The sequence below is a fragment of the Hyperoodon ampullatus genome (assembly GCF_949752795.1).
Source record: "Hyperoodon ampullatus genome assembly, chromosome: 2".
NCBI classification, from domain to species: Eukaryota; Metazoa; Chordata; class Mammalia; order Artiodactyla; family Ziphiidae; genus Hyperoodon; species Hyperoodon ampullatus.
In genome coordinates this window covers 110,256,452-110,283,827 of record NC_136915.1, presented here as the reverse complement: position 1 = coordinate 110,283,827, position 27,376 = coordinate 110,256,452, and the positions used below count along the sequence as shown (strand labels likewise).

The 27,376-nt window shown below is 44.1% G+C and overlaps 1 protein-coding gene across 3 annotated transcripts; it reads right to left on the bottom strand.

Moving 5' to 3' along the window:
- Nucleotides 1-1,286: 1,286 nt before the first annotated feature.
- PRUNE1 (prune exopolyphosphatase 1) lies at nt 1,287-23,008 on the bottom strand (the record flags this gene model as incomplete). Of its 3 annotated transcripts, XM_079697468.1 has the most annotated exons (8): nt 1,287-1,715; nt 8,958-9,116; nt 11,032-11,126; nt 12,203-12,361; nt 13,105-13,289; nt 14,935-15,137; nt 15,688-15,780; nt 22,970-23,008. In XM_079697468.1, the coding sequence occupies 8 exons, from the start codon at nt 23,006-23,008 to the stop codon at nt 1,287-1,289; spliced, it is 1,362 nt and encodes a 453-aa protein (XP_079553594.1). The 3 variants fall into 3 exon arrangements, with proteins under 3 accessions (XP_079553594.1, XP_079553595.1, XP_079553596.1); XM_079697469.1 differs by lacking the exon at nt 8,958-9,116; XM_079697470.1 differs by lacking the exons at nt 12,203-12,361; nt 13,105-13,289; nt 15,688-15,780; nt 22,970-23,008 and having other exon boundaries at nt 14,935-15,010.
- Between the last annotated feature and the right edge of the window lie 4,368 nt (nt 23,009-27,376).

Below are 27,376 nucleotides of genomic sequence, written 5' to 3'. Positions count from 1 at the left end.
ATCATGCCAAAACCATCACATACCCCATTGTTCAGTGAAACTGTTGAAAACTTACAGGGAGCAGAGCTGTGGGGTAGGAAAAGGGGGAACAGGTTGGTCTGAAGAGAAAAGGGAGACTCTACACATGCAGAACAAGTCAGTGGAAGGGAGCTCTTTGCTGGGTCACTATGGTATGAATCATACCCCTGTACATGCTACATGAGGCTGAGTACCTTGGTACAATCACAAATAAACAGACAATTCAGTGACCCTGAGCATTCCCAGGGAAAAAGAAACAAAGAAACAAACAAAAAACCAGAGAAGCAGAGGCAAGAAAGGACGGTGTGGCAACAGGCAGATCACAGAAACCAGGGAACATCAGTTTTGCAGACAGGGAAATGATATCTAGAGGAGTGAGTGTCTGGACAAAAGACATACAGTTGATGGCACTCGGTATGAACTCCATGTTTCCTTCTACTAGGCCCAAGGAGAAAATTAGATGGATAAGAAATCGACAGAGCCAGGGGTCTCATTGTAGTTCTACTGTCTTTTGCGAAGAGTGCCCATGAGGTCTTAAGGCTTTCCCAGGTGTCTTCTGAACTCTCAAGAACCAGGGGTCTTCTGGGTCTCTTCAGGATCCCTGTGGCTCTGAGTCAGAGGGATCCAAAGAAACTGAGAGTCAGGCCAGCTGATCAGGACAGAAGATAATGGCCTCCAATCTGCTCCCAAACAATCCCAAAACAGTCACAATAAGCTCAGAATAGAAATTTAGCAAACTGGGAATCAGACACCATCACCTAATTGGGGGCAGAAAGAGGAGTCATGGAGGTGAAAATCAACAAAAGGCTAAAAACTGGAAGAAGCTAATAGTAGGTATTGTGTTCAATAAATACTTGAATTAATAAGAGAATAAATGAACACTGGAGACAATGAACGTTTGGTTCCATAAGAAATACTGGTTCTGTTAAAAAGCCTGGCTTACGGCACTTTTGGGGTGCACATTCTTTCTGTGCCACTCTGCTGGAACTGTGTATGTTATCACACCATGACCCTGGCAAATGAAATAGAGGACAGTCAGTGCAGATTTAAGGAGTTAAATTAACTAATAAAATTTGTTTGATTGGTAGAGACTGGGGGGAAAAGGGAGAAAGCCAGCTCAGCTTTCTTTTACTTCTTTCTCCTCCTAGGTTTATGAGAACAGTATACCAGATCCTGGAACAATGAAGACAAAGTTGCTGAAACATCTCAAAACATGCATTCAGGGTGGTTCAAGCAACCTCTCTCACTTCCCCCTCCCCTCCCAACAGTCATTTCTTGGACCGGGAGGCAGTGGTAGATTCTGACAGTGAGATCTGACTACATTTCTCAAAGATGACCTCGGCTGAGAATTTCGGCAGCCCCTGATCCAGAGGGCACTCATCCACCAGGCTGTTCATGGGTGTGGGGGGCAGTGCAGGCTCCTCCTCATCTTGACTCAGTCCAGGAATCAGGGAGTTACCTGCCCTGTCCAATTCCTTGTCTACCTGCTCCCTGGACACACCCTCTGTCTCAGGCTGTCCTGAAGGGATGTTCGTGGAGTCAAAATATGCTGACAGGGCTTCCTGGAGCAGAGGCAGAAGTTTCTTTCGAGAGACCTGGGTGTTGCCTTGAAGATAGGCTTGGAGGTTAGGGTGGATGCTTGGGGCAGGGGTCAGCTTCAGGGACGGAGAGTGGGAGCGTTCCAGGACTCCACAGACCTAAAAAGGAGACAAGATGGGGAGGTGGTATATAAGGTGGTGAAGCAAAAAGCTGACTTCTAAGAGGCTTCTCTTATAGAGGAGAAAAAATATATGTTTTTAATTAAGTCATCTAGCGTTGTTTTATTGCCTGCAACAAAGGCACATCAGCTAATACACACAGTATTTTAGAAACAGAAGAAACATTTGAGATGATATATTTCATTTTATTCATAAGTAATCAAAGCCCAGAGAGATTAAGTGCCTTGAATGTAGATGATGGTAGAGTCTGAACCAGAACGTGGGACTCCCACCTCCTCGAATATTGTTATTTCCAAGGGTATTCCTGTGCTCAAAAACTTGAACTCTATCCGTAGCTGAGATGGGATCTACTATATTGAGGTCAGGAGAAGAATACAGGCAGAAAGAATAAATAGATCAAGTTGGGGCGGGAAGTATGCCAGGCATCGTGCCACGTCTGGCCATTTTCAAATATTAATTTCCTCATTTAATCCTCACAACTACCCTACAGGTTGGTATTACTATTACCCTCATTTACAGGTAGGGAAACTGAGGCTTAGATTAGGTAACTTGCCAAAGGTCAAGTTTTTTTTGTTTCTGTTTCTTTTTTGAATTTTATTTATTTTTTATACAGCAGGTTCTTATTAATTATCTATTTTATACATATTAGTGTATATATGTCAATCCCAATCTCCCAATTCATCCCACCACCACCCCGCCCCTGCCGTCCCCCCTTGGTGTCCATATGTTTGTTCTCTACATCTGTGTCTCTATTTCTGCCTTGCAGACCAGTTCATCCGTACCACTTTTCTAGATTCCACATTTATGTGTTAACATACGATATTTGTTTTTCTCTTTCTGACTTACTTCACTCTGTATGACAGTCTCTAGGTCCATCCACGTCTCTACAAATGACCCAGTTTTGTTCCTTTTTATGGCTGAGTAATATTCCATTGTATATATGTATCACATCTTCTGTATCCATTCATCTGTTGATGGACATTTAGGTTGCTTCCATGACCTGGCTATTGTAAATAGTGCTGCAATGAACATTGGGGTGCATGTGTCTTTTTGAATTATGGTTTTCCCTGGGCATATGCCCAGTAGTGGGATTGCTGGGTCATATGGTAATTCTATTTTTAGTTTTTTAAGGAACCTCCATACTGTTCTCCATAGTGGCTGTATCAATTTACATTCCTACCAACAGTGTAGGAGTGTTACCTTTTCTCCACACTCTCTCCAGCATTTGTTGTTTGTAGATTTTCTGATGCTGCCCATTCTAACTGGTGTGAGGTGATACCTCATTGTAGTTTTGATCTGCATTTCTCTAACGATTAATGATGTCGAGCAGCTTTTCATGTGCCTCTTGGCCATCTGTATGTCTTCTTTGGAGAAATATCTATTTAGGTCTTCTGCCCATTTTTGGATTGGGTTGTTTTTTTAATATTGAGCTGCATGAGCTGTTTATATATTTTGGAGATTAACCCTTTGTCCATTGATTAGTTTGCAAATATTTTCTCCCATTCTGAGGGTTGTCTTTTCATCTTGTTTATAGTTTCCTTTGCTGTGCAAAAGCTTTTAAGTTTCATTAGGTCCTATTTCTTTTTGTTTTTATTTCCATTACTCTAGGAGGTGGGTCAAAAAAGATCTTGCTGTGATTTATGTGTAAGAGTGTTTTTCCTATGTTTTCCTCTAAGAGTTTTATAGTGTCCAGTCTTACATTCAGATCTTTAATACATTTGGAGTCTATTTTTGTGTATGGTGCTAGGAAGTGTTCTAATTTCATTGTTTTACACGTAGCTGTCCAGTTTTCCCAGCACCACTTATTGAAGACACTGTCCTTTCTCCATTGTATATCTGTGCCCCCTTTGTCATAGATTAGTTGACCACAGGTGCTCAGGTTTATCTCTGGGATTTCTATCCTGTTCCATTGATCTATATTTGTTTTTGTGCCAGTACCATATTGTCTTAATGACTGTAGCTTTGTAGTATAGTCTGAAGGCAGGGAGTCTGATTCCTCCAGCTCCGCTTTTTTTCCTCAAGATTGCTTTGGCTATTTGGGGTCTTTTGGGTCTCCTTACAAGTTTTAAGATTTTTTGTTCTAGTTCTGTAAAAAATGTCATTGGTAATTTGATAGGGATTGCATTGAACCTGTATATTGCTTTGGGTAGAACAGTCATTTTCACAATATTGATTCTTCCAATCCAAGAACATGGTATATCTCTCCATCTGTTTGTGTCATTGTTGATTTCTTTCATCAGTGTCTTATAGTTTTCTGAGTACAGGTCTTTTCCCTCCTCAGGTAGGTTTATTCCTAGGTATTTTATTCTTTTTGTTGCAATGGTGAATGGGATTGTTTCCTTAATTTCTCTTTCTGACCTTTCATTGTTAATGTATAGGAATGCAAGAGATTTCTGTGCATTAATTTTGTATCCTGCAACTTTACCAAATTCATTGATTAGCTCTAGTAGTTTTCTGGTGGCATCTTTAGGATTTTCTATTTATAGTATCATGTCATCTGTAAACAGCGACAGTTTTACTACTTCTTTTCTGATTTATATTCCTTTTATTTCATTTTCTTCTCTGATTGCCGTGGCTAGGACTTCCAAAACTATGTTGAATAATAGTGGCAAGAGTGGACGTCCTTGTCTTGTTCCTGATCTTGGAGGAAATGCTTCCAGTTTTTCACCACTGAGAATGATGTTTGCTGTGTGTTTGTCATATATGGCCTTTATTATGTTGAGGTAGGTTCCCTCTATGCCCACTTTCTGGAGAGTTTATTTATCATAAATGGGAGTTGAATTTTGTCAAAAACTTTTTCTGCATCTATTGAGATGATTGTATAGTTTTTATTCTTCAATTTGTTAATATGGTGTATCACATTGATTGATTTGCATATACTGAAGAATCCTTGCATCCCTGGGATAAATCCCACTTGATCATGGTGTATGAGCCTTTTAATGTGTTGTTGGATTCTGTTTGCTAGTATTTTGTTGAGGATTTTTGCATCTATATTCATCAGTGATATTGGTCTGTAATTTTCTTTTTTTGTAGTATCTTTGTCTGGTTTTTGTTTTTTTGTTTTTTGGGTTTTTTTGGTACGCAGGCCTCTGACTGTTGTGGCCTCTCCTGTTGTGGAGCACAGGCTCCGGACGCGCAGGCTCAGCGGCCATAGCTCACAGGCTTAGCTGCTCTGCGGCATGTGGGATCTTCCCGGACCGGGGCACGAACCCGCGTCCCCTGCATCAGCAGGTGGACTCTCAACCACTGCGCCACCAGGGAAGCCCCTTTGTCTGGTTTTGGTATCAGGGTGACAGTGGCCTCACAGAGTGAGTTTGGGAGTGTTCCTTCCTCTGCAATTTTTGGGAAGAGTTTGAGAAGGATGGGTGTTAGTTCTTCTCTAAATGTTTGATAGAATTCACCTGTGAAGTCATCTGGTCCTGGACTTTCGTTTGTTGGAAGATTTTTAATCACAGTTTCAATTTCATTACTTGTGATTGGTCTGTTCATATTTTCTATTTCTTCCTGGTTCAGTCTAGGAAGGTTATACCTTTCTAAGAATTTGTCCATTTCTTCCAGGTTGTCCATTTTATTGGCGCAGAGTTGCTTGTAGTAGTCTCTTATGATGCATTGTATTTCTGCAATGTCCGCTGTAACTTCTCCTTTTTCAGTTCTAATTGTATTTTATTTTTTAAAAATTTATTTATTTTATTTATTTATTTTTGGCTGCGTTGGGTCTTCATTGTTGCATGTGGGCTTTCTCTAGTTGCGGCAAGTGGGGCTACTCCTTGTTGTGGTGCATGGGCTTCTCATTGTGGTGGCTTCTCTTGTTGCAGAGCACAGGCTCTAGGCGTGTGGGCTTCAGTAGTTGTGGCACGCGGGTTCAGTAATTGTGGCTCGTGGCCTCTAGAGCACAGGCTCAGCAGTTGTGGTGCACGGGTTTAGTTGCTCTGTGGCATGTGGGATCTTCCCGGAGCAGGGATCAAACCCTGCACTGGCAGATGGATTCTTTTTTTATTTTTTATTTATTTATTTTTTCGTATTAGTTATCCATTTTATACACATCAGTGTATACATGTCAATCCCAATCTCCCAATTCACCACACCACAATCCCAACCGCCCCCCCCACCCACTGCTTTCCCCCCTTGGTGTCCACACGTTTTTTCTCTACTTCTATGTCTCAATTTCTGCTCTGCAAACCAGTTCATCTGTACCATTTTCTAGGTTCTACATATATGCGTTAATATACGATATTTGTTTTTCTCTTTCTGACTTACTTCACTCTGTGTGACAGTCTCCAGATGCATCTACGTCTCTACAAATGACCCAATTTCATTCCTTGTTATGGCTGAGCAATATTCCATTGTATATATGTACCACATCTTCTTTATCCATTTGTCTATCGATGGGCATTTATGGCAGGTGGATTCTTAAACACTGCTCCACCAGGGAAGTCCCTCATTTCTAATTTTATTGATTTGAGTCCTCTCCCTCTTTTTCTTGATGAGTCTGGCCAAAGGTTTATCAATTTTGTTTCTCAAAGAACCAGCTTTTAGTTTTATTGATCTTTGCTATTGTTTTCTTTGTTTCTATTTCATTTATTTCTGCTCTGATCTTTTTCTTTCCTTCTGTTAACTTTGGGTTTTGCTTGTTCATCTTTCTCTAGCTCCTTTATATGTAAGGTTAGATCGTTTACTTGAGATTTTCCTTGTTTCTTGAGGTAGGATTGTATTGCTATAAACTTCCCCCTTAGAACTGCTTTTGCTGCATCCCACAGGTTTTGCATCGTCGTGTTTTCATTGTCATTTGTCTCTAGGTATTTTTTGATTTCCTCATTGATTTCTTCAGTGATCTCTTGGTTATTTAGTAACATATTGTTAAGCCTCCATGTGTTTGTGTTTTTTACATTTTTTTCCCTGTAACTTATTTCTAATGTCATAGTGTTGTGGTCGGAAAAGATGCTTGATATGATTTCAATTCTCTTAAATTTACCGAGGCTTGATTTGTAACCCAGGGTGTGATCTATCCTGGAGAATGTTCTGTGCACACTTGAGAAGAAAGTGTAATCTGCTGTTTTTGGATGGAATGTCCTATAAATATCAATTAAATCTATCTGGTCTATTGTGTCATTTAAAGCTGTGTTTCCTTATTAATTTTCTGTCTGGATGATCTGTCCATTGGTGTAAGGGAGGTGTTAAAGTCGCCCACTATTATTGTGTTACTGTAGATATTCTCTTTTATAGGTGTTAGCATTTGCCTTATGTATTTCGGTGCTCCTATGTCGGGTGCATATATATTTATAATTGTTATATCTTCATCTTAGATTGATCCCTTGATCATTATGTAGTGTCCTTCCTCGTCTCTTGTAACAGTCTTTATTTTAAAGTTTATTTTATCTGATATGAATATTGCTACTCCAGCTTTCCTTTGATTTCCATTTGCATGGAATATCTTTTTCCATCCCCTCACTTTCAGTCTGTATGTGTCCCTAGGTCTGAAATGGGTCTCTGGTAGACAGCATATATATGGGTCTTGTTTTTGTATCAATTCAGCGAGCCTGTGTCTTTTTGTTGGAGCATTTAATCCATTCACATTTAAGGTAATTATCTATATGTATGTTCCTATTACCATTTTCTTAATTGTTTTGGGTTTGTTTCTGTAGGTCCTTTTCTTCTCTTGTTTCCCACTTAGAGAAATTCCTTTAGCATTTGTTGTAGAGCTGATTTGGTGGTGCTGAATTCTCTTAGCTTTTGCTTGTCTGTAAAGCTTTTGATTTCTCCATCGAATCTGAATGAGATCCTTGCCGGATAGAGTAACCGTGGTTGTAGGTTCTTCCCTTTCATCATTTTAAATACATCGTGCCACTCCCTTGTGGCTTGTGGAGTTTCTGCTGAGAAATCAGCTATTAAGCTTACGGGAGTTCCCTTGTATGTTATTTGTCATTTTTCCCTTGTTGTGTTTAATAGTTTTTCTTTGTCTTTAATTCTAGTCAGTTTGATTACTATGTGTCGTCAAAGGTCAAGTTTGAATGAAACAAAGCTGATACTTGAACTCAGGTCTGTCATCAGAGCTGGTGTTCTAAATTACTATATTATACTATTTCTAACAAAGGAGGAAGAGAGGAAATGGTAGGGCAGACCATGAAAAGAGGACTACCATTTTCCAGCACAGAGGCAGCCTGGGCAATGGTAGAGTTATCAGATACCTACAGAGTTCCAGAGGGACCATGGCAGGGAGAAGGAGGGGAGATTTAGGAAGGTGGGGAGAGGTACTTCGTACGGTCGAAGCACCCTTTCCTTCATGACATGATTAGTAAGAGAGCATTGTGCCCAGCAATAAACCTTACATATGATATTATGTTTAATGATTACATCACACTAATTAGTAGGTGGTAATATGACATTTACAGAATCAGAAGTCAACTGACTTGCCTTTGGTCAAAGAGCAAGTAAGTGGCAAATCTGGGACAGAAAAGCCTATCTATCTGCCTTTAAAGGCTGTAGTTCTTTCCACAATGCCAAACTACTTTCCACTGAATGAAATTACATTTGCTTCCTGCAGGAGAAGGTAAAGACAGAGAGGTGGGAAGGGGCAGACATACCTTTCATGCACAAAAAAGATTATCCAGCTGTATTCAGACCAATCTTCAGCAGTCCTCACTGCTAAGAAATCCGAAGAATCCCTGGACTGCCTTAAGTCCACTTTTAAATTCTTCCCTGGGCTTATCAGTAACCAACAGAGGAAAAGAAAGGGGAGGAGGTGGGAAAGGTGGCTAAATGGAAGATCAGGGAAAAAAAACCAAACCTGCTCCTAGACCACTTCTCTACAGAGTTAGCACAAACTGGTTAAGTAGTAGAAAAGGTTTCTCGTCTGTTTCCAATTTTCAAGGCAATAAGGTAAAAAGAAAGGAATTGATTTTCAGGGGTGAGGAATTAATGATTAAACCAAGAATCAAGTATTAACTCCAGATTTATAACACGTCCTTTTAACCTGATTTCAATTCCTTCTAAGTAGGAATTGTGTCTCTAACTCTCTTTGGAATCTCCCTTTCTCAACAAGAGTATGATTAAGGATATTCACACATAGAGAGAATGGAAAAAAGCGGGTAGTGGCGATTCTGGAAACAGATCAAGGACCTCTGGATAAATACAAGAATGAAGGAGAGGTCTTTACAGCACAGGACAGTGCATACAGGCAGAACTCTGTAGGGTCCTCAGGCTGGAGAAGGGACAGGGACTCACCGTCACTCGGAGTGCTGCGTGGGGACAGAAAACTGCCAACTGCCGCACTGGCTCATTGTAAGTGTTGAAAAAGATAGTCATGGCGACAAGGGCATCGTAGCTGTGAGCCTGGCAGAAGGCATGGAGATCTGCAATGAGGCCAGACCTCTGCAGAAAGGCCTAAAACAGAAGAAATGGACAGGGATGAGGGCTGCCGCTGGAACCTCATTATCACCCTCAACAGAAGATGCTTATGAAGGGTTTCTTTGCATGTTAACCTGGGACTTGTACTCCATAAAAAAGGTATCTAATGTTTACTCTGTGCTATTTATGTGCTGGAAGGCAATATATAGAATGAGGAGAATGAGACTTTCTATGAGGCCATTCTATGAGCCTCACAGAATGAGGCTTTGGGTTCAGACAGAATTGGTTTGAAAATCAGCTCTGTTACCTATCAGCTATATGATCAAGGATCCCTGGACTTAAGTTTCCTCATCTGTAAAATGAGGATAAATCATTTACCAAACTTGATTATTTTAAGAATTAAAAAATGATAATGTAAGTAATGTGCCTGGTATGTCCAAGGCTATCCTGCTCTTGCAATCAATCAAGCAAGGTCTTTGCCTTGAGGGTATTTTTATTCTAAAACAGGACAATGGCGCATACAAATAAGTACAGACACATGACAACTGCATCCTTGGCTCTTCATTCTTTGTCTATCTAGCTATATTCTTCTCCAAAATCTCACACAGTATTTCCTCCAATGAATAATACCACCAACTGCTTTAGATCAGGGCTTTTCTTTATCCTTAGCATTTCTAATGAGTCAATTTGTACTATGATTATGGTACTCGGCAAGCCTTTTGTGTTCTTATGTCTGGTTACCAAACTAGGTTATAAGTAGCAAGGGAAGAGGCCATGTTATTCTGTTTCAGTTAATTATTTAGTAAAAATTTTTACATGTTATTTAGGAGAAAGCTGTGCAGTCTATGAGAGTATGTGTTCAGATCAGTTGAATGATTTAAACCAATAAGATATGGAACCAGGTATTAAAATACCACTATCAGAGTTATATTCATCCACCCATTCGACAAAATTCACTGAGCATCCACTATGTGCCAGGCATTGTCAGAGGTGCTGGAGATACAGCAGAAACAAAAGAAATAGGGTCTCTGCTCTGGTGGAGCTGATAAACTAGCAGAGGAATATAGACAATAAACAAGGAAACCATGAAACATGATTATTTCAGTGTGCTAAGTGCTATGAAGAAAACAAAATGGGAATTCCCTGGCAGTCCAGTGGTTAGGACTCCGTACTTCCACTGCAGGGGGCCCAGGTTCAATCCCTGGTCAGGGAACTAAGATTCCACAAGCTGCATGTACAAAAAAAAAAAGTAATATTTAGAGATTTTTGAGCATGGAGTATATTACTTTTGTTAGGGTGGTCAGGAAAAACCTCTTAAAAGAGAAGACACCTGAGCTAAGTCCTGAATGAAAAGAAGGAGCCAGCTCTGCAAAAGGAGTGCAAAGGCTCTGAGTTGAGAGCTAAGAGTGAACTTAATGGTTCTGAAAAACAGAAAGAAAACTGGGGTGGCTACTGTACTGTGAGTGTAGGAATGGGGCTGGAACGAAGAAGTCAGAGAAAAGGACAAAGGCCTGATAAAGGAGGGCCCTATAAACCACTGTAAGGCCTTTAGATTTTATTAGAAGTACAATGAAAAGGCAGTAAAGGGAGGGGGCCAATAGGATCTGACATATCTTTTTTTTTTTAATCTCAGTTCCCTGACCAGGGACTGAACCCAGGCCACAGCAGTGAAAGCACTGAGTCCTAACCACCAGACCACCAGGTTACTCCCCTGGATCTGACATCACTCTGGCTGCTGTGGGGAGAACAGTTTGCAGGGGTCAAAAGTGGAGGCAGGGAAACCAGCATGGGGGCCATTACAGTAGTGCAGTGAGAGACGATGGACTGTGGAGTAGAGATGGAGAAAAGGAGGGGTAAGATACATTTTGGAGGTGAGCCAGGAGTGAGGGGCAAGGTTACATACAAAACTAAAGGTTTTCTCTCTCCACCCATACCTACATCTTGCTCTTACCTCCAAATCCATATATATTGCACTAATGGCCACCTTGGTGCCTTGTCTGGAGATGGTCTTCTGGTCCTTTCTCAGCATCTGCTCTGTGGTCAGTCCTAGAAAGTGGATGTGAGACTAAGGGTGAAACAAGAGAACCAAGAGAACCCAGGGTCCCAAGACCAGGAAGATGAGGACACCAAGACAGGTCAAGGAAGAGGAAAAACACAGCCTCTCTTTGGGGCAATGAACAGGGCTAGTAACTCAGGATGTAATTATATAATAGAAATTTATTTATTCATTTAAAATAATATTTATTTATTTATTTTGGCTGCACCGGGTCTTAGTTGTGGCATGCAGGATCTTCATTGTGGCATGCATGTGGGATCTAGTTCCCCGACCAGGGATCGAACCCGGGCCTCCTGCATTGGGAGTGCGGAGTCTTACCCACTGAACCACCGGGGAAGTCCCAATAGAAATTTACTCTAAATAAAAAATTACTTTCGATTACTGGGTCACAATAGGTACCTTTAGAGCAAGGGACTCTGGGGAGAAGGGTAAATGGAAGGAGAGGCTTTTACTCCTGATTTTCCCCATTCTGTGTTGTTTTACTTTTCTGAAAGTATAAGTGGGACCTCTCTCTTTTTTTTAACGTCAACAGGCTGTAGCTGGGTAACAAATCATAGAAGTTTTTTTGTTCTCTTCGTTCGTCCTTTGTATATTCACCCTAAATGTTTCTTCTGCTTCCCTAACCATTTATCTAGATCTCACTCTGATAATTCAGTAGAGTTGGCCCTCTGTACCCACGGGCTTCACATTCGCGGATAAGGAGGGCCAACTGTATTCATTATACTATGCCATTTTACGTAAGGGACTTGAGTATCCGAGGATTTTGGTATCTGTGGGAGATCCTGGAACCAATTCCCTGCAGATACCAAGGGACTACTGTATTCCCTCAGCATACTTTATTTATATGTCTATATTCTCTAATTAGAAATCTCTGAGACTCTTAATATATTCCTTCTCATCCACCCAATAGCCAGGATAGAACAATCCAGTTGTTGATCAGACTCACACACTACCTAGCTTCTTTCTGCTATAAAGCTTAAATCATTATGCACGCTCTGAAATTGTTTTGACGGTATTCAAGAACATAACGAACAAGGCTTTTGTCCACCAGTTTAACACTTCATACCTGATATATCAAACTTTGCCTTTTGCAGAGAATCAAAGATATCATTTCTGTTGGGCAGATCTGGGAAGAGGGCCTCTAGTTTCTCCACATATTGGTTGTCCTTTAGGGTTGCCTTTCCAATTTTAAGGTCCATGTTCACACAGTCCAGGATGATTGCTCCTGTGGAGAAGGAGGATGGCAGAACTCAAATCCTGTGGCCCTCCATTCCTGACAACTAGAACACACATAACCCTCAAACCAAATGGACACAATACCAAAGGAGACTGTATGGCAACTCACTGAAGACAAAACAAACTGGGACAATGTCCTGAGTAAGACATCCCAAATCCAAACTAAAATGTAGTCAGGGAAATAGGGAAAAGGTAGAAAGGAAGTGTAAATATCTCAATTCTTGGAGATTTTGAAACCTAGTCAGAGAGAGATGACCTCTCTTCCACAGGCCAAATTCCAGTTGGAAGAGATAGTCTAATCCAATTCTCTCTCTCTTTCTCTCTCTCTTTTTTTTTTTTTACAAATGGAGAAAATAAGAACAAAAAAGGTTAAGAGATTTGCTCAAGGTCATATAACTACTTCCTGGGCAGAAATGGTATTAGAATTCATTTCCTGCTTCTTTGGCTAGTCCTCTTTCCATTATACAATGCTACCAATAGGCAGCTTCTAGGTCTGTTCTGTGCTTCCTTTCTACTTTCTCCAACAAAGTATTCCACAGGCCTTCAAAGGACAAAGTATCCCACAGCCTTTTTAATGCCTAATTGCCCCCTGAAAGAATCCCCTCCTTCATATCTACTAAATGGCTTTGAGAGGGTGTGGTCAGGCTGGAAGAGTATAGACTTCTCCACTTTCCCTTCTCTGGCATGGGAATAAAGGAACTAATCAGGTCCCAACCCCCAAGCCACCCTCACCATGAAGAAGGGCTGCAGTTTGCCTGTCCAAGATCTCTGGTGCCCCCTGCAGGATTCTCTCGGCCACCAGGGTAGCGCAGGACCCCACCAGCTCAACTGAAACATGGCAGGGAGGGCAGTGTTTCTGATCGATGGGCCGATGGTCTAGCACCTCTGCTACTGCCTCCTCTAGGGCTGCGTCACTTCTGTGTGGGAAACCGGGGAGGTGTGGGGGAAAAGAGAAAGAAAGATAGGTAGGGGCACTCCAGCTGTACCTCACTCATGAAGAAAACAGACATCATAGGGAGACACTTAGACCTCTGATCACTTCTACCTCTGCCTCACTCCTCTCAGTCCTTCTCTTAAATCTTATAACTGAAGCCATCTTTAAACATCGTATAGGTGAATTCGATGAAGTATCTGCTACCAGTATCTCACCCACATATTTGATATCCTTTAGGGTTGCCTTTCCAGTTGACACCTGGACACCCAACAGCTAAATCTCTCCTGTTCCCTCAATTCACTTAATATCCAAATTTCATGCAGGTCACCTGTGGCTTCTGGCTCAATTCCCATCCATTCCCTCCTTTCCAACCCTCTGCTACTGCCTTATTCTTGGCCCTCAATCTCTCTCATCTGAACGACTCCAATAGTTCCTTAACCAAACACCTGCTTCCAGTGCCCTCCGAAACTGTCCTCCATAGGACTATGTGAAAGAGCATTTGAAAAATGCAAATTTGGTTCTGCTAGGATCTGGAATAAACAGAATTAACAATAGTTCCCCACTGCTCAAAATAAAGTCTAATCTCCTCGGCAAGGCCTACAAGATCTCCATGATCTGGCCCCTGCCTACCTCTCTAGTCTTATCTTTTTTATGTCCTACTCCTCCCTCATATTTTACGTTCCAGTTATGCAAAACAAATCTCAGTTCTCCCAACTCACCACGCGATTTCATACCTGCCTGCATTTTGCTTTTCCTAACTACCTCAACTCCTCATTCACCAAGCAAATACCTAGTCTTTCAAGACTGAGATCAAGGATCAACTCCATTAGGAAACCTTTCCTGACACTCCCCTCTACTCCCCTCTTGCATATTTAACCACTCCATCCTTCATGTAACTACTGTCCCCTAGAGTGACGGTCACCACTTACCTCTAACACCCATTACAATGACCTGTTTACCTAGTTCCCTCCTCTGACTGACAATTTCTTGAGAACTGAGAGTCTACCTCACCTTCATCCTCTAAATAGAAGTTTATTAATGAGCGAGTGGATAGATGGATTAGTACCCTTAGGCTGTCCTCTGTCATTGTCCTGCTATAACCAGTGTGCTTAAGGAAAAAATATTCATATTACTATTAGCAGGAGCCAGACACACTTGGGAAGGTCTTGTACTCGTATTGCTTTGTTGGCAGTTTTTTTCCAGTCCTAAATTAGGGATGGGATTATTATAGGTGTGTACGTTTGTTAAATAGCATTAAAGAGATATTGCTTTATGGAGGAAATGATGTTGCTAACTTTTTAAAAGTTAAAAATGCAGTTGTAACCATTATTCAAAGGTTTCTATTGTAATAAATCTGCCATGAAATCTTAAAACAATGATACCAAAGGTAGATTTACAATATTTCTGAGTTATCCTTTAGTTTGAACTCTCCATGTTTCTATTTATTACTTGTATAACTAGAGAATTGACAATATTTTTTATTGTCTTTCTATATCTGATATTACCCATCAACTATGCTTAGTCTGTGAGATCCTGTGAGAAAACATTCTTTCTTCTACTCTTTAAAAACCTTACTTATCACAGCCCATGGCACATGGTACGTATCAGCTTAACTTTCTTCCACTTACTTGGGTAAGACATGATGGTCAACAAGGATGAGGGTGAGCTGGCCAGCCTGCTGCAATGCATGGAGGTCAATCTCATCCCGGAAAATCAAGAGGGACTCTGGAATGTGAGTCTTCTGAAGGAAGAAGACATTGTCACCTCGTAGAGGTAGCTCAGAACGTTTTATATTTAAAACTGGCACAAAGACTTCTTCAGCCTCAGTTGTCTAGAGAGGAAAGTGAAAAGAAGGTATAGCTATGTTCTGTAATAGGACAGGAAAAGTCACAAGACTATTGGGACCAAGGGAGACAAGATCTTGGGTAAGTCACTGCCTTCCTCAAAGCCGCAGTTACCCAGTCTTATCAAAATAAAAGGATGACCCTTCCCCTCTCTCCTTCTTGGCAATAGCATTAAGGTCAACAAGACAACTCATGGAAAAGACCTACTTCTAGATGCTGGAGAGAAGGCAATATCAGTCCTCCAGAGCTGACATGGGCATGAGGAACATACACAGACCACTGATACCCATAAGGAATTCAATAGTTAACTGTTTGAATATTGCTTTATAGTTTACAAATTCTTCAAAATACATTTGTTCATTTGATCCTCACAGCAACACTGCAAAATATTATCATTTCAGATTTTATAGCTGGTGACAGGAGACTCGGCAAAGTTAAGGGATCTGACTTACCCAAGGCTAAATGCTGTTAAGTAGCAGAGCCGGGTCTTGAATCCAAATCTTTTCATTTTAAGGCACGCTGTTCCTAGGTACTCACCTTTGCCAGATAAAAAGCCAGGGCAAGAGCTGACACCATGGAGTCCAAGTCACAGGCTTCATTTCCCAGCACAACATGTATGGGTCGGGACTCCTAGAGAGGCAGGAGAGTGGGAAATTAACAAAAGCATCTCTATCCATTTCCGGTTACCTTATACTCATGTAGGGCTGCACACACATCCTCTCACTGATCTTCACAGAGGAGGTAGGTCATATAGTCTTATGGGTCCTCAGTTCATGGATAAGGATATTAGCTAAGAGGGCATAAGTGTTTTAGCTAAGCTTTAAGCATTCCACGCATATCTAGTTAGTGGAAAAGTGCTCCTTCCTCTCTACTACACTGTCTCCTTGAATGTTAACTTTCAGAAGAACAGCAGTAAATCATTCTCTGATTCTTATGCTTCTCTGGGCACTTGAGGAGAAGTCAAAAGTAAAGCATCTGGGGCTTGCCTGGTGGCGCAGTGGTTGAGAGTCTGCCTGCCGATGCAGGGGATGCGGGTTCGTGCCCCGGTCCGGGAAGATCCCACATGCTGCGGAGCAGCTGGGCCCGTGGGCCGTGGCCGCTGAGCCTGCGCGTCCGGAGCCTGTGCTCCACAACGGGAGAGGCCACAACAGTGAGAGGCCCGCATACCGCAAAAAAAAAAAAAAAAAAAGTAAAGCATCTGGGGTAGCTGATGTATTCAAACCATATCAACCCTGGTTTGTACTTTTTCCCCATTTTTAAAATAGGGAAAAGAATCCTTGCATTTCTAAATCATGAGAATAGGTGAACAGACTTTGAAAATAAAGGTAAAAATAAGATCTAGTCCATTATTTAGATATCTAGTCCATGAAAACTCCCCCTACCCAGAGGAGCTTCAACCATAACCAGATATAAACAACACTCTCACACGCAAGAAACACTTTCCCCAGCAGGTTCAGATTAAAGCAAGAACAGTTGCTGCTGCTGCTGGAATTTTTATTTTTAAAGCTTTGAAAAGTTTCTGCTGATAAGAACTCTGAGGAGGGAGGCATATCTGTCATTATTATTAATCTTGTTCCCTTGCATCTCCCTACCAGAATTTTATTTTATTTTAATTTTATTTATTATTTATTTATTTATTTATGGCTGTGTTGGGTCTTCGCTTCTGTGCGAGGGCTTTCTCTAGTTGCGGCAAGTGGGGGCCACTCCTCATCGCGGTGCACGGGCCTCTCACTATCGCGGCCTCTCCTGTTGCGGAGCACAGGCTTCAGGTGCGCAGGCTCAGCAACCGTGGCTCACGAGCCCAGTTGCCCCGCGGCATGTGGGATCCTCCCAGACCAGGGCTCGAACCCGTGTCCCCTGCATTGGCAGGCAGACTCTCAACTGCTGCGCCACCAGGGAAGCCCCCTACCAGAATTTTAAATAAAATTCATTAAAACCTAAAGGTGCCCACAATAGCAAAGAGAGGGGTTTTGTTTTGAAATATCTATTGAGTGTGTCATGTATTAAAAATTTTTTTTTGGCTGCCTTGGGTCTTTGTTGCTGTGTGAGGGCTTCCTCTAGTTGTGGTGAGTGGGGGCTACTCTTCGTTGTGGTGCTCGGGCTTCTCATTGTGGTGGCTTCTCTTGTTCTGGAGCACGGGTTCTAGGCTCACAGGCTCAGTAGTTGTGGCTCACGGGCTCTAGAGCGCAGGCTCAGTAGTTGTGGTGCACAGGCTTTGCTGCTCTGCGGCATGTGGGGTCTTCCCGGACCAGGGATTGAACCCATGTCCCCTGCATTGGCAGGCGGATTCTTAACCACTGCACCACCAGGGAAGTCCCCCATGTACTGTTCTAATATTTTTACATGCATTAGCTGATCATTTAATCCTCAAAACAACCCAAGGGGTAGGCACTGTAAGAATTATTTCATTCCAAGTAGAAGCATTTGGCCAGGTGGAATGAGACTATACAGTTCATGGCTCAGCTTAGGCACAAGGATTCTATCTTACCAGTTTACTTTTGAATTTCTATCTCAGCCTACTTCTGAAAGAGAGGAAGCAATAAGAGAGACAAAAGCGACACACTAGTTTCTTGATTTCAGCACTGGGCTGCTGTCCTGTGCATTGCAGGGTGTTTGGCAGCATCCCCCAAACTCCACCCACTAGATGCTAGCAGCACCTCCAGTCATGACAATCAAAAATGTCTCCAGGGATTCCCTGGTGGCGCAGTGGTTGAGAGTCCGCCTGCCGATGCAGGGGATGCGGGTTCGTGCCCCGGTCTGGGAAGATCCCACATGCCGCGGAGCAGCTGGGCCCGTGAGCCATGGCCGCTGAGCCTGCGCGTCTGGAGCCTGTGCTCCGCAATGGGAGAGGCCACAACAGTGAGAGGCCCGCATACCGCAAAAAAAAAAAAAAAAATCTCCAGACTTTGCCAAATATTCCCTGTGGGGCCAAATCACCCCCAGTTGAGAACTACTGGGTTACAGAAAGGTGAAACTCCACTCTGGCTTCTTCAATCAGGGAAGATTTGCTAGACAGAAGAGTTTAGAAAAGTGGGAAAGGTGTTCAGAGGAATAAAACATAACAAGGAACAGTTTATCAAGTAATGTAACTTAAGGAAAAAAGAGAATCTAGAAGAACCTAGAATCATCTTCCTTGTATTGGCTGTTACCCACTCCCCTCACTTGCCCAGAAAGCCAAAGCCAGAAAGGGACAATTTTAGAAGACTTCTGGTGGCATAAATTGTCCTATCTCGTAACTAGAAAGGTTTTTATTTTTAAACCACCCTCTTCTCCATCTCCTACTCCCATCCCTAGAGAGAAGGACAAAAGGCTGAAATTATCTGTCAAAGCTTTGGGCAAAGGGCCTCTGGGGAAAGTCTGCCCTTAGGTTCTCCCCTGTGCCCATTTCTCTAAGCCTATTTCAAGAGGGTGGCAGCCAAGACCCAGTCATACTGAACAGCATGGGAGTGGGAAGATTCTTTTCAATATTAAACTCTTTGCCAACACAATATGAGAATTCTGTACCCAAGACCCAAGGACTATATTAACTCCTCTGACTTGCAATTCGTCCTCCTGATACCAGAGAAGGCCCCTCTGTTTCCTGGATACCAAGAACTGCCCAGATGGCTGTGGACCAAAGTGGCAACAAAGCACTTGAGATAAGTGGCTGCTGAGATAACTTGATCACTGAAGCAGTAAGGGAGGGCACCATGTTCTCTAGAGAGGGAACTATACAAACATGAGAGGCCATATGGCCCTGACTCTGGAGGTTAAAGGGAAGAGGAACAGAGAAAAGGCAGAGCAAGGGGGAGAGGCCTATTGCTGGGCTTGAAGAGGCCTTCGGAGAATCTTTCCAAAACTCATGTTAGTGCTGTTTCATTCCAAGTGGCAGCCCAATCAGGATCAGTCAGATCCCCAGCACCAAGAGAAGATTAAGCAGAAAAGCAGAAAGTAGGGACCAAATGCAATTTCATGGCTCTGAGGGGAGGAGAAATGACCCCCAGAGGAAGGTGAATGACTAACCCCTTGTGCTCAGTCAAGCTCAGACAGCAAACAAAAGGAACTAACACAAAAGGAATACTCTGGGACTTTCAGCAAATCTTGGAACAGGAACAACCGAGGGAGGTGGTGGCATTCCTTTCCCCTGTCAGCACCCACCACTACCCCACCCTGACTGGTCCATTCGTCACCCACAATACATGATGTGCACATTCCCAGCGCTGTCCTTTGCACTATTTGTTCTTCTCTGTTTGAAATCAGCAGAACTGCCATTTGAAAAGACCACAGACTGGAGCTGAATCTCAGCTCTGCTTCTTGTTGTGAGACTTTGGCCTGTCTAAGCCTCTTTTTCCTCATATAAAAATAAGGATACTACTGTAACCAATTTCATGAAGTTGTTATGAGGATTAAATGAGATCGCACCCAAGAGCCTACTCTGTAGTAGTACAGATGCGCTCCCTTCCGTCTTCTCCTTTCTCTAGCCCTTGCTGTCCAGTCAAGCCCAACCGCAAGCCCCTTCTCTCTGTGAAGCCTTCCCTGCACCCAGGCCACAGCAGTCCCTTCTGCTGCACTTCCAGCTTCTGGCACTTGGGATTCTCATACAGAACTTAACTACTACCTTAAGGAGTTCACTATCTTTTCATGGGCATGTATCACAAATCCTTAACGTAGCATACAAGTTAGGTGACTATATACTTTGTTTTTCAAACCAGTACACTTTTGAGAATGAAAAGGGGTGCAATTAATGATTATGTCTCAATAAACTGACTGTCCTGGGCAAGTCGGGTATATGGATGCCTAACTTACAAGGTACCATTCTCCTCTTTGTTTAGGAAAAACATGTTAACTCTTAACCCCCGCCCCATCCCCCACTAGCTGAAAGCACAAGCCTCAGTTTTCTGACCATCAGAGGAAGAGTTCAGGGCAAATATAGCTATACTTAGACCATGAGGAAACCTGAGCTGCCAATGGAAGAAATACAATCTGAGAGCCACTAGTAGATATAAACTTTTTTTCTTCTTTTAAAAAACCTGGGCCTTCCTTGGTGGCGCAGTGGTTAAGAAGCCGCCTGCCAATGCAGGGGACATGGGTTCGAGCCCTGGTCCGGCTCGAACAAGGTCCCACATGCTGTGGAGCAACTAAGTCCACGTGCCACAACTACTGAGCCTGCGCTCTAGAGCCTGTGAGCCACAACTACTGAGCTTGCGTGCCACAACTACTGAAGCCGGTGCACCTAGAGCCCGTGCTCCGCAACAAGAGAAGCCACTGCAATGAGAAGCCCGCACAGCACAACGAAGAGTAGCTCCCGCTCACAACTAGAGAAAGCCCGCGCGCAGCAATGAAGACCCAACGCAGCCAAAACAAAACAAAACAAAACAACCCAAAAAACAAAGAAAAACCCACTAGCTGAAATGACTGTATCCTGATGTTCTTTGTGGCCGCAACACGGGGGTAGAGGGGATGGGTTTCAGGGCTGGCAAAGTCAACCACTTCCCTTCCAAGGCTGCATATGGTCTGATGCCTACTCTACAAATTAGTTAATGAGGGAGAAATAAAAAAAGGAGACAAGGAGCCAGAGATAGAGAAGCCTTCCCAGCAGGGGAAATGGGACTGACTGATACTGATGCAAGAACTGCAAATTTCTAAGGATAGTCAGCCACTCCTGATTCCTGCCTCATTCCTGAGAAGTGCAGACAACACAGATTATCCAAAGCTTCTGGATGAACACCTAAACTTGAATGCAGCCCCACCCTGAAGCAAAGATTTTTTTTCCCCACTAAAAGTGAAAGATGACTCACCATGAATAGGACATTAAGTTAAACAGGATTTCTTTTAAATGGAACAACCTACTACCATTGTGGCAGAGACTGTAGAAAATTTCTCTGGTATCAAATGCTGAAAATATGGTATCAGCAGGAGAGGTGACTAGGTTATCAGCTGTTTCTGTCTTGTGTAAAAGGCAAGCATTCACAATTTCCTAAAAGTTATATGTGGTTTAATAGCAACATTCAAACTTAATAGTGTCTCTGTCTAAATCATGTCTTTCTTTACACAAGAAACAACAGTGTGGCCTCTGGGGAATTGGATAGGGAGAAGAAAAAGATCTTTTTCTTCTTCTAATTTCATATCCTTTTTGTATTAACATTTTTCCCTATGTACATTTACTACTTCTATAATTAAAAACAATCTAAATTGTTGGTGTCCACCTGTATGTCCTGCCACCAGTTCACCCACTAACATTGCTAGAGTCTAATTTTCTCATTTCTCCTGGCCCCGGCCAGGTTGTGTGATAAGAGCGCTAAGATATGTCTTCACCTTCACAAGTTTGGAAAAAGGAAGATATAGATCTTGCTCCTTGGGGGATGAATGCAGACAGAGAAAGGTCAGGATATCAGTAATACTGAAAAAATCCAGTATTTTTCAGCTTCATATTCCTGAGGAAGATATACTCTTAACCTGGGGCACTTCTGGAGGGTAGATGCTGTAGTCTAGATGCATGCAATGAAATGCTATCTGGTGAGGTTTCAGGTTCAAGGACTCTACCAAATGGTGGAAAACAGACTGGTCATTTGGGTTATCGGGGGAAACAAAATCCAACTTCTTGGCCCTTGGAATGGTGCCACAAAGACTCTATATTAGTCCTCCAATGAGTTCCCTGTGGTGGAAATCAGAGGTAACCAAAATGAATTGGTCCCAAATTGCCTTATGCATTAAAACAACTTTCCCCAAATTTGTATTTCACAAGGAAAAATTTGGTGTAATTGGTGTTAAAATTGAACTTCACTCCTATTCTTCAGGTGAGGACATTCATTTATGACAGCAGCTGAGTCTGCAGGAGGAATTCGGTGACTTTTAGGATTTGTTAAAGACCAGAATCTTATCGCCCAGGGGAGTTTGTAGAGTTTAAGATATTTAAAAAGGAAACACAGTCAGCCATCTGTCTAGGTTTCTCCAGGGGTAGTGTAACTTGAAGTGGGGGGGGCCAGGTGGCCTCCTGGAGCCTCTCTCTGGCCAGCTTTTTGCTGCTAACTGGGGATAGCGGCTTAAGGCTGCATGACCAGTCAGCAAGGCTGGGAGATTCCAACTGGCTCAGAGAGTACCAAAAATAAGCCACAAAGCATTCAGGAGTCATGCTTATAGTTTTGATGCCAAACACACTTTGTGCTTATCCAGTCCAGGCCGCGGATTTTTATGTAATTTGTGTGTGTTAAGGCCAATGAAGAAAACTGGAGGCAAAGGAATGCAGGTTGTCGTCAACAGACATGCCTGCTGTATTGTGTGTGTTTACCTTAAAAACAGATTTAAAGCAAAACACCACCACTTTTAATTCAGAAGGAATTAGGACCGCCAGACAGAAACTGCCGTTCAGAGGCAACAAAGCCGTGGGCACAGCTTCGCTCGTACCCCCGGGGTTCACCTGGAGGCCAGTGGACCCGGGACGCCTCGTGAGCGGAGAACTGAAAGAGGGGCGGGGAGAAAGGAACAAATACACCTCGCGGCAGGCACAGCCCCGATCCTTTTGACGGAACTGACCCAGAAACAGCGAACAGCGGCTCAGACGCAGGACCCAGACCCACAATTCCGCCTCTCCGCTCTCGGGCAGACCCCAAAGGCAGGAGCCCCCAGCTCAGGAGTGGGGTGACTGAGCAGCATTCCCACTCTCAAGGGATAGGTTCTCGTTCCTCACTCCTGAGGCCCCAAGACTGATCAGATCCCAAGCCCCCACCCCACAATTCCGCGTTCCCTCCACATAGACCCTCGGGGCTCCCCAGATCCCACATCTTCGTCCTTCCGGGACCTCAGGATCCATTCCTTACGATCACAGACAGGGGTCCGTTACCTGCAGAGCAACTCGACAACACTGCAGATAGTCTTCCATGGTGAAGCCCAAGGTGTGCCACCGCCCCTCGCCGCGGAGAGGTTAACTGGCGAATGAGCCCCGCCCCGGGCTCAGGGGCTTGAGGCGAGTCGGGAGGTGGGACTCGAACCCGCCACACCGCTACTCGGCCCCCGACCCCGGGAGGAAGTGCGTAAGCAAGCGCCCCGGGAGTCCGACGTCGCCCCGCCCCCAGCGGCGGAGGCCGAGTTCTGCGCCCAGGGACTCACGGGAGAAGCGAAGTGGGGGCCGGAGGCGCGAAATGGAGCGTGGTGCAGGGCGTCCTGGGAAGTGTAGTCTCGAGCCGCCGAAATGGCCCCAAGAATTGAGCTAAGGAGAATTTTCTGAGATCACAAGTGTATATGTGTCACATAACCTATCTTTGTGGCATCTGAACTTTCCCTCGAGTCAGGCTAAGTATAGCATCTTTCCATATATTACACCGCCCATCTGGTTGACATCTTAAATTACACTGGGCAAAAACAGCTCTTCATCTCTCGAATTCTCTTCCTTACCAAACTGACCCATTACCACCAATTGCGTGATTATCCGTGTTATAAAAACATTTGAATAGTCTTTGACCTCTCTTTTTTACTTAATACCTACAGTCTCTCGCCAACTCCTGCTGCTTCTTTTCTGTCACCTATTTTTTTTTTTTTTTTTTTTTTTGCGGTACGCGGGCCTCTCACTGTTGTGGCCTCTCCCATTGCGGAGCACAGGCTCTGGACGCGCAGGCTCAGCGGCCATGGCTCACGGGCCTAGCCGCTCGGCGGCATGTGGGATCTTCCCAGACCGGGGCACGAACCCGTGTCCCCTGCATCGGCAGGCGGACTCTCAACCACTGCGCCACCAGAGAAGCCCTGTCACCTATTTTTTTCTACAGTGTCGGCAAACGTCTCATTCTTTTCCTGGACTGTTGTAACCTGGGTTCTTTGCTCCCTGCCTCCCTCATTGTTACAACTGCTCCCTCAGCCTTCGGAGTTGCTTGAAGTTTCATCCTGCTGCAGCCCTGTAAGTAGAGCTTGGAGGGCCCTTCAGAACGTAGAGTAGGGTTCCAACCTCCTTTAATTGCCACCTTCCAGCCCCAGGGTAGTGCAGAGTACTGCAGATAAAGGTATTCTCATCATCAAATGTTCCCCCATTTATTAATCCATCCCTTTATTTCCTACCACCAGCCTCACACCAGCTTTTCCTGCTCCCCGAGCTAGGAATTGAGAGGAGGTGACAGATGAGAAGCTGAGGCCCGTGGTGGGAACAAGGACTAGAGCACAGGCGTATTGGATCTCCTGCTTGCTCAGCTAGTTTTCTCCCTGCTGCACTCTCCCCAGAGCCTGGGGCTTCTTCCACACCTTCTGCACTACCCAGACACAGCCCAACCGGTTTCATTTCTAGACTAAAAAAATGATTCAGTAAGGACTTAGAAGGGATCGGGATTTTTTCACTTTAAATGAATAAATATGGAAATATCACGCTCTTTGGCCCTGCTTCTTTGGATCCAGGGCAAAGGACTGCCATGCCCCGGGAGATCCAACAAGCTGCTGCTGTCCAGCCCTGCTCCTCCCCGCTCGGCAAGAGCCCTTGCTCTTCCCTATTCTCACCAGAGAGGCACAAGTGCTCCGTCCCTTCCAGCGGCAGGCGGAGGGAAGAGAAAGGGTCTGTTGTTTTTCTCTCCTTGTTTCCCTCCCTCACTGCTGATCACCAAGCTGCTGACCAGGTCAGAAAGCCCTAATGGAAATCCTCCAGTGCTGGGCAGGCTCCTCCTCCTTTGGGGAGCTTGTCCTTGACTGATTTTTCTTTGTCCTGATGGGAAAAAAGAGAGAGAGAGAAAGAAGAAAAAAGAAAAACCACAAACTTCCTTTGAAAACCAGCTTGTAGACAGGGCCTGGAGCGCACGCCCTAGACTCGGCGACTCAGAAATCCCGAAGACGCTCTGAGCGACCTGGGAGCACCTGGGCTGCACCCCTGTCTGCCTGCACCCTCCTCCAGTGCCCCCCGGTCGTGGGCGTGAGTCCGGAAGTAGCCACAATCCAGCCAGGACCGCCGCTCGTAAACCTCGGTAAACCTGTATAAGCTCTGGCGTTGACAGCTGGAAGGCAGCTGGGACTGTGGCGGCGCCCCTCCCAGTACCCACCTCCGCCATCGCATTGCCAGAGTTGAACCCCCCTTCTAAGTCCTGGAACAGCACCCACTTCTGTAAGGTAAAAACTGTTTTAACCATTTCCTTCGCCTTTTCTCCTAACCCCCACTGCTCTTTTTCCTCTCCAGCTCTGGGGAGGTGACACTGGCTGTCCTTCCACCTTGGGTCTCTGTAAGTCTGGATTTCGAGAGGAGCTCAGGCAGAAGGAGTATGTAAAAGAGATGCTGCTTGGTCCCTACACTTCCTCCTTTTAATGACGCCTTCCCCCTCTCCCTTGCTAGCAAGTAGACAGCGCACTGCGGTTGCCTTATTCTGAGGGGAAAATCTAAATCACTAGTTGCATGAAGATTTGGGTCAGAGTGAGAGGGAGATTGGAGTGGGACAGTCAGGCACCTGAGGGGAGAGTAAAGTTCCTGGGGAGCCAGGGCAGGGGGCACGGGTGTCTTCTTGAAGCTACATACCCGGTTTATATGCTTCTTTACATGCTTCTTCCAACTTTTATATGCTTCTTCCAACTTTTGGCTATTTTACTGCCTCTGGCTATAGGGAGGGGCCAGGGCTGTTTTGACTTCCTTACCGCCACCAGAGGATAATTCCAGCTGGAGAGAAAGTGTAGGACTTGAGTTAAGAAAAGAGGAAAAGCATGAAATCCTGATTTGTTTGAGTACCTATGAGTCTCAGAGTCTCTCCTGCTCTAAAATACTCCATGCCCAACCCACCAGGCGTGCTCCCTGTAGAGTGGAACTCCTCCTTCACACTTCTGGCCCCTCTTCTGAAGACTTAGCCCACTTAGCTTTTTGCCCAGATTCTCTGAGACCCAGCTCCCTTTGGTATCCAGCTCCTGGGTTCTTTTGGCCCACTGGCCTGGCCAGCTAGTGGCCCAACTCCCGCTTAATTATTGATCATTTCTGGCATTGGACAGAAAAGCTAAGAAATAAGCGCTGTTTTTCTCCAAGCTTTAAAAAAAAGTGTCCCAGGCTCTGGTTTCTGCTTCTAAGGCTCATCCTAAGTGTCATTTGGGAAGGGAGGAAAAAAGGAGAGAGAGGAAAAAAAAGCATACGGCCTGCAGGCAATTTTTGCTGCTATGATCCTAAATCAACAACAGGTAAATGAGATGCAGCTAGCATAAATTATATTTGAATCAGGAGGATGATCAATTTGGGTGACTAGGCTTATTTCGGTGACTTATCTGTTCCTCAACTTCACCCCCCAGGCTTTACCCTAGCCCTAAATTCCTGCTGGATTGCAAAAGGAAGCGTAGTCTCAGGTTAGACGGAAGCAAGAGAAAAGATTTCTAACCAGTTTAATTTCTCCCCCTTTCTCACCCTGATCAAGGGGGTGAGGGGAGTAAGGAGGTGGAAGGGAGATGTTTTCCCGGGGGCAGGCTTTGTGGCTTTTTATTATCTACGATCCATGGTGTTAATTAAATGTCTATGCTTAGCGCCGGTAGTGAGCGGGTTAAACAGGTCCAGAGTTGACATCTAAAATAACCTAGATGGGAATAGATGGAAAGAACATAAGCACATGTAGAGGAGTGGAGACGGAGCATTTTTTGTTTTACAGAAATCAATAATCAGTATTTTCATATTCCATGTAGTGGGCAAGAGAATATCTCAGGGTTTCTGCAGTTTTCGGAGCATAGAGGAACGGAGGAGACGTCGCTATCCCAACTCTAGCTGTCAAGAGAAGCTTACTGGAAGAATGGGGTCGGGTGGTGTGTGTGTGTGTGTTTTGTACGTCTAATCTGAAATTACTTATCAGAACTGATCTCTGATTCAAGTCCCCAGGGCCTGCATTTCCCCTCTCCAGCCTACAGGAAGCTCCTCCCAGGATCTTTTTGTTGTGGTTTGCGATTGTGTAAATCTGGAGTTGTGAAGGTGGAGTCCTTTGAAGAGAAAGACTTCTTTCTCACCAGTGTTTCGCCTTTAGGGTCATGGTACTGACTCTCTTTATTCTTCACCCCAAGCACTATATGACTGTTCATCTTTTTGCCCTTGGGATGAGGCAGAGAGAAGATGGCCCTAAAGATATAAGCCATGTGTGCTCAGGATGTTTCCTGAACAGCCAAGGGACAGAGTTCGGGTGGGGCAGAGGAATTACTCTCATTCTGGCTATGGTGGGATTTACTGACATGATGCCTATTACAGGGTGAGCTAAAGATCACTGTATTAATAATCATTAGTATAGTTTTAACATTTCTTTCTCCATCTCTTTTTCTTCTTTCTCCTTTTACC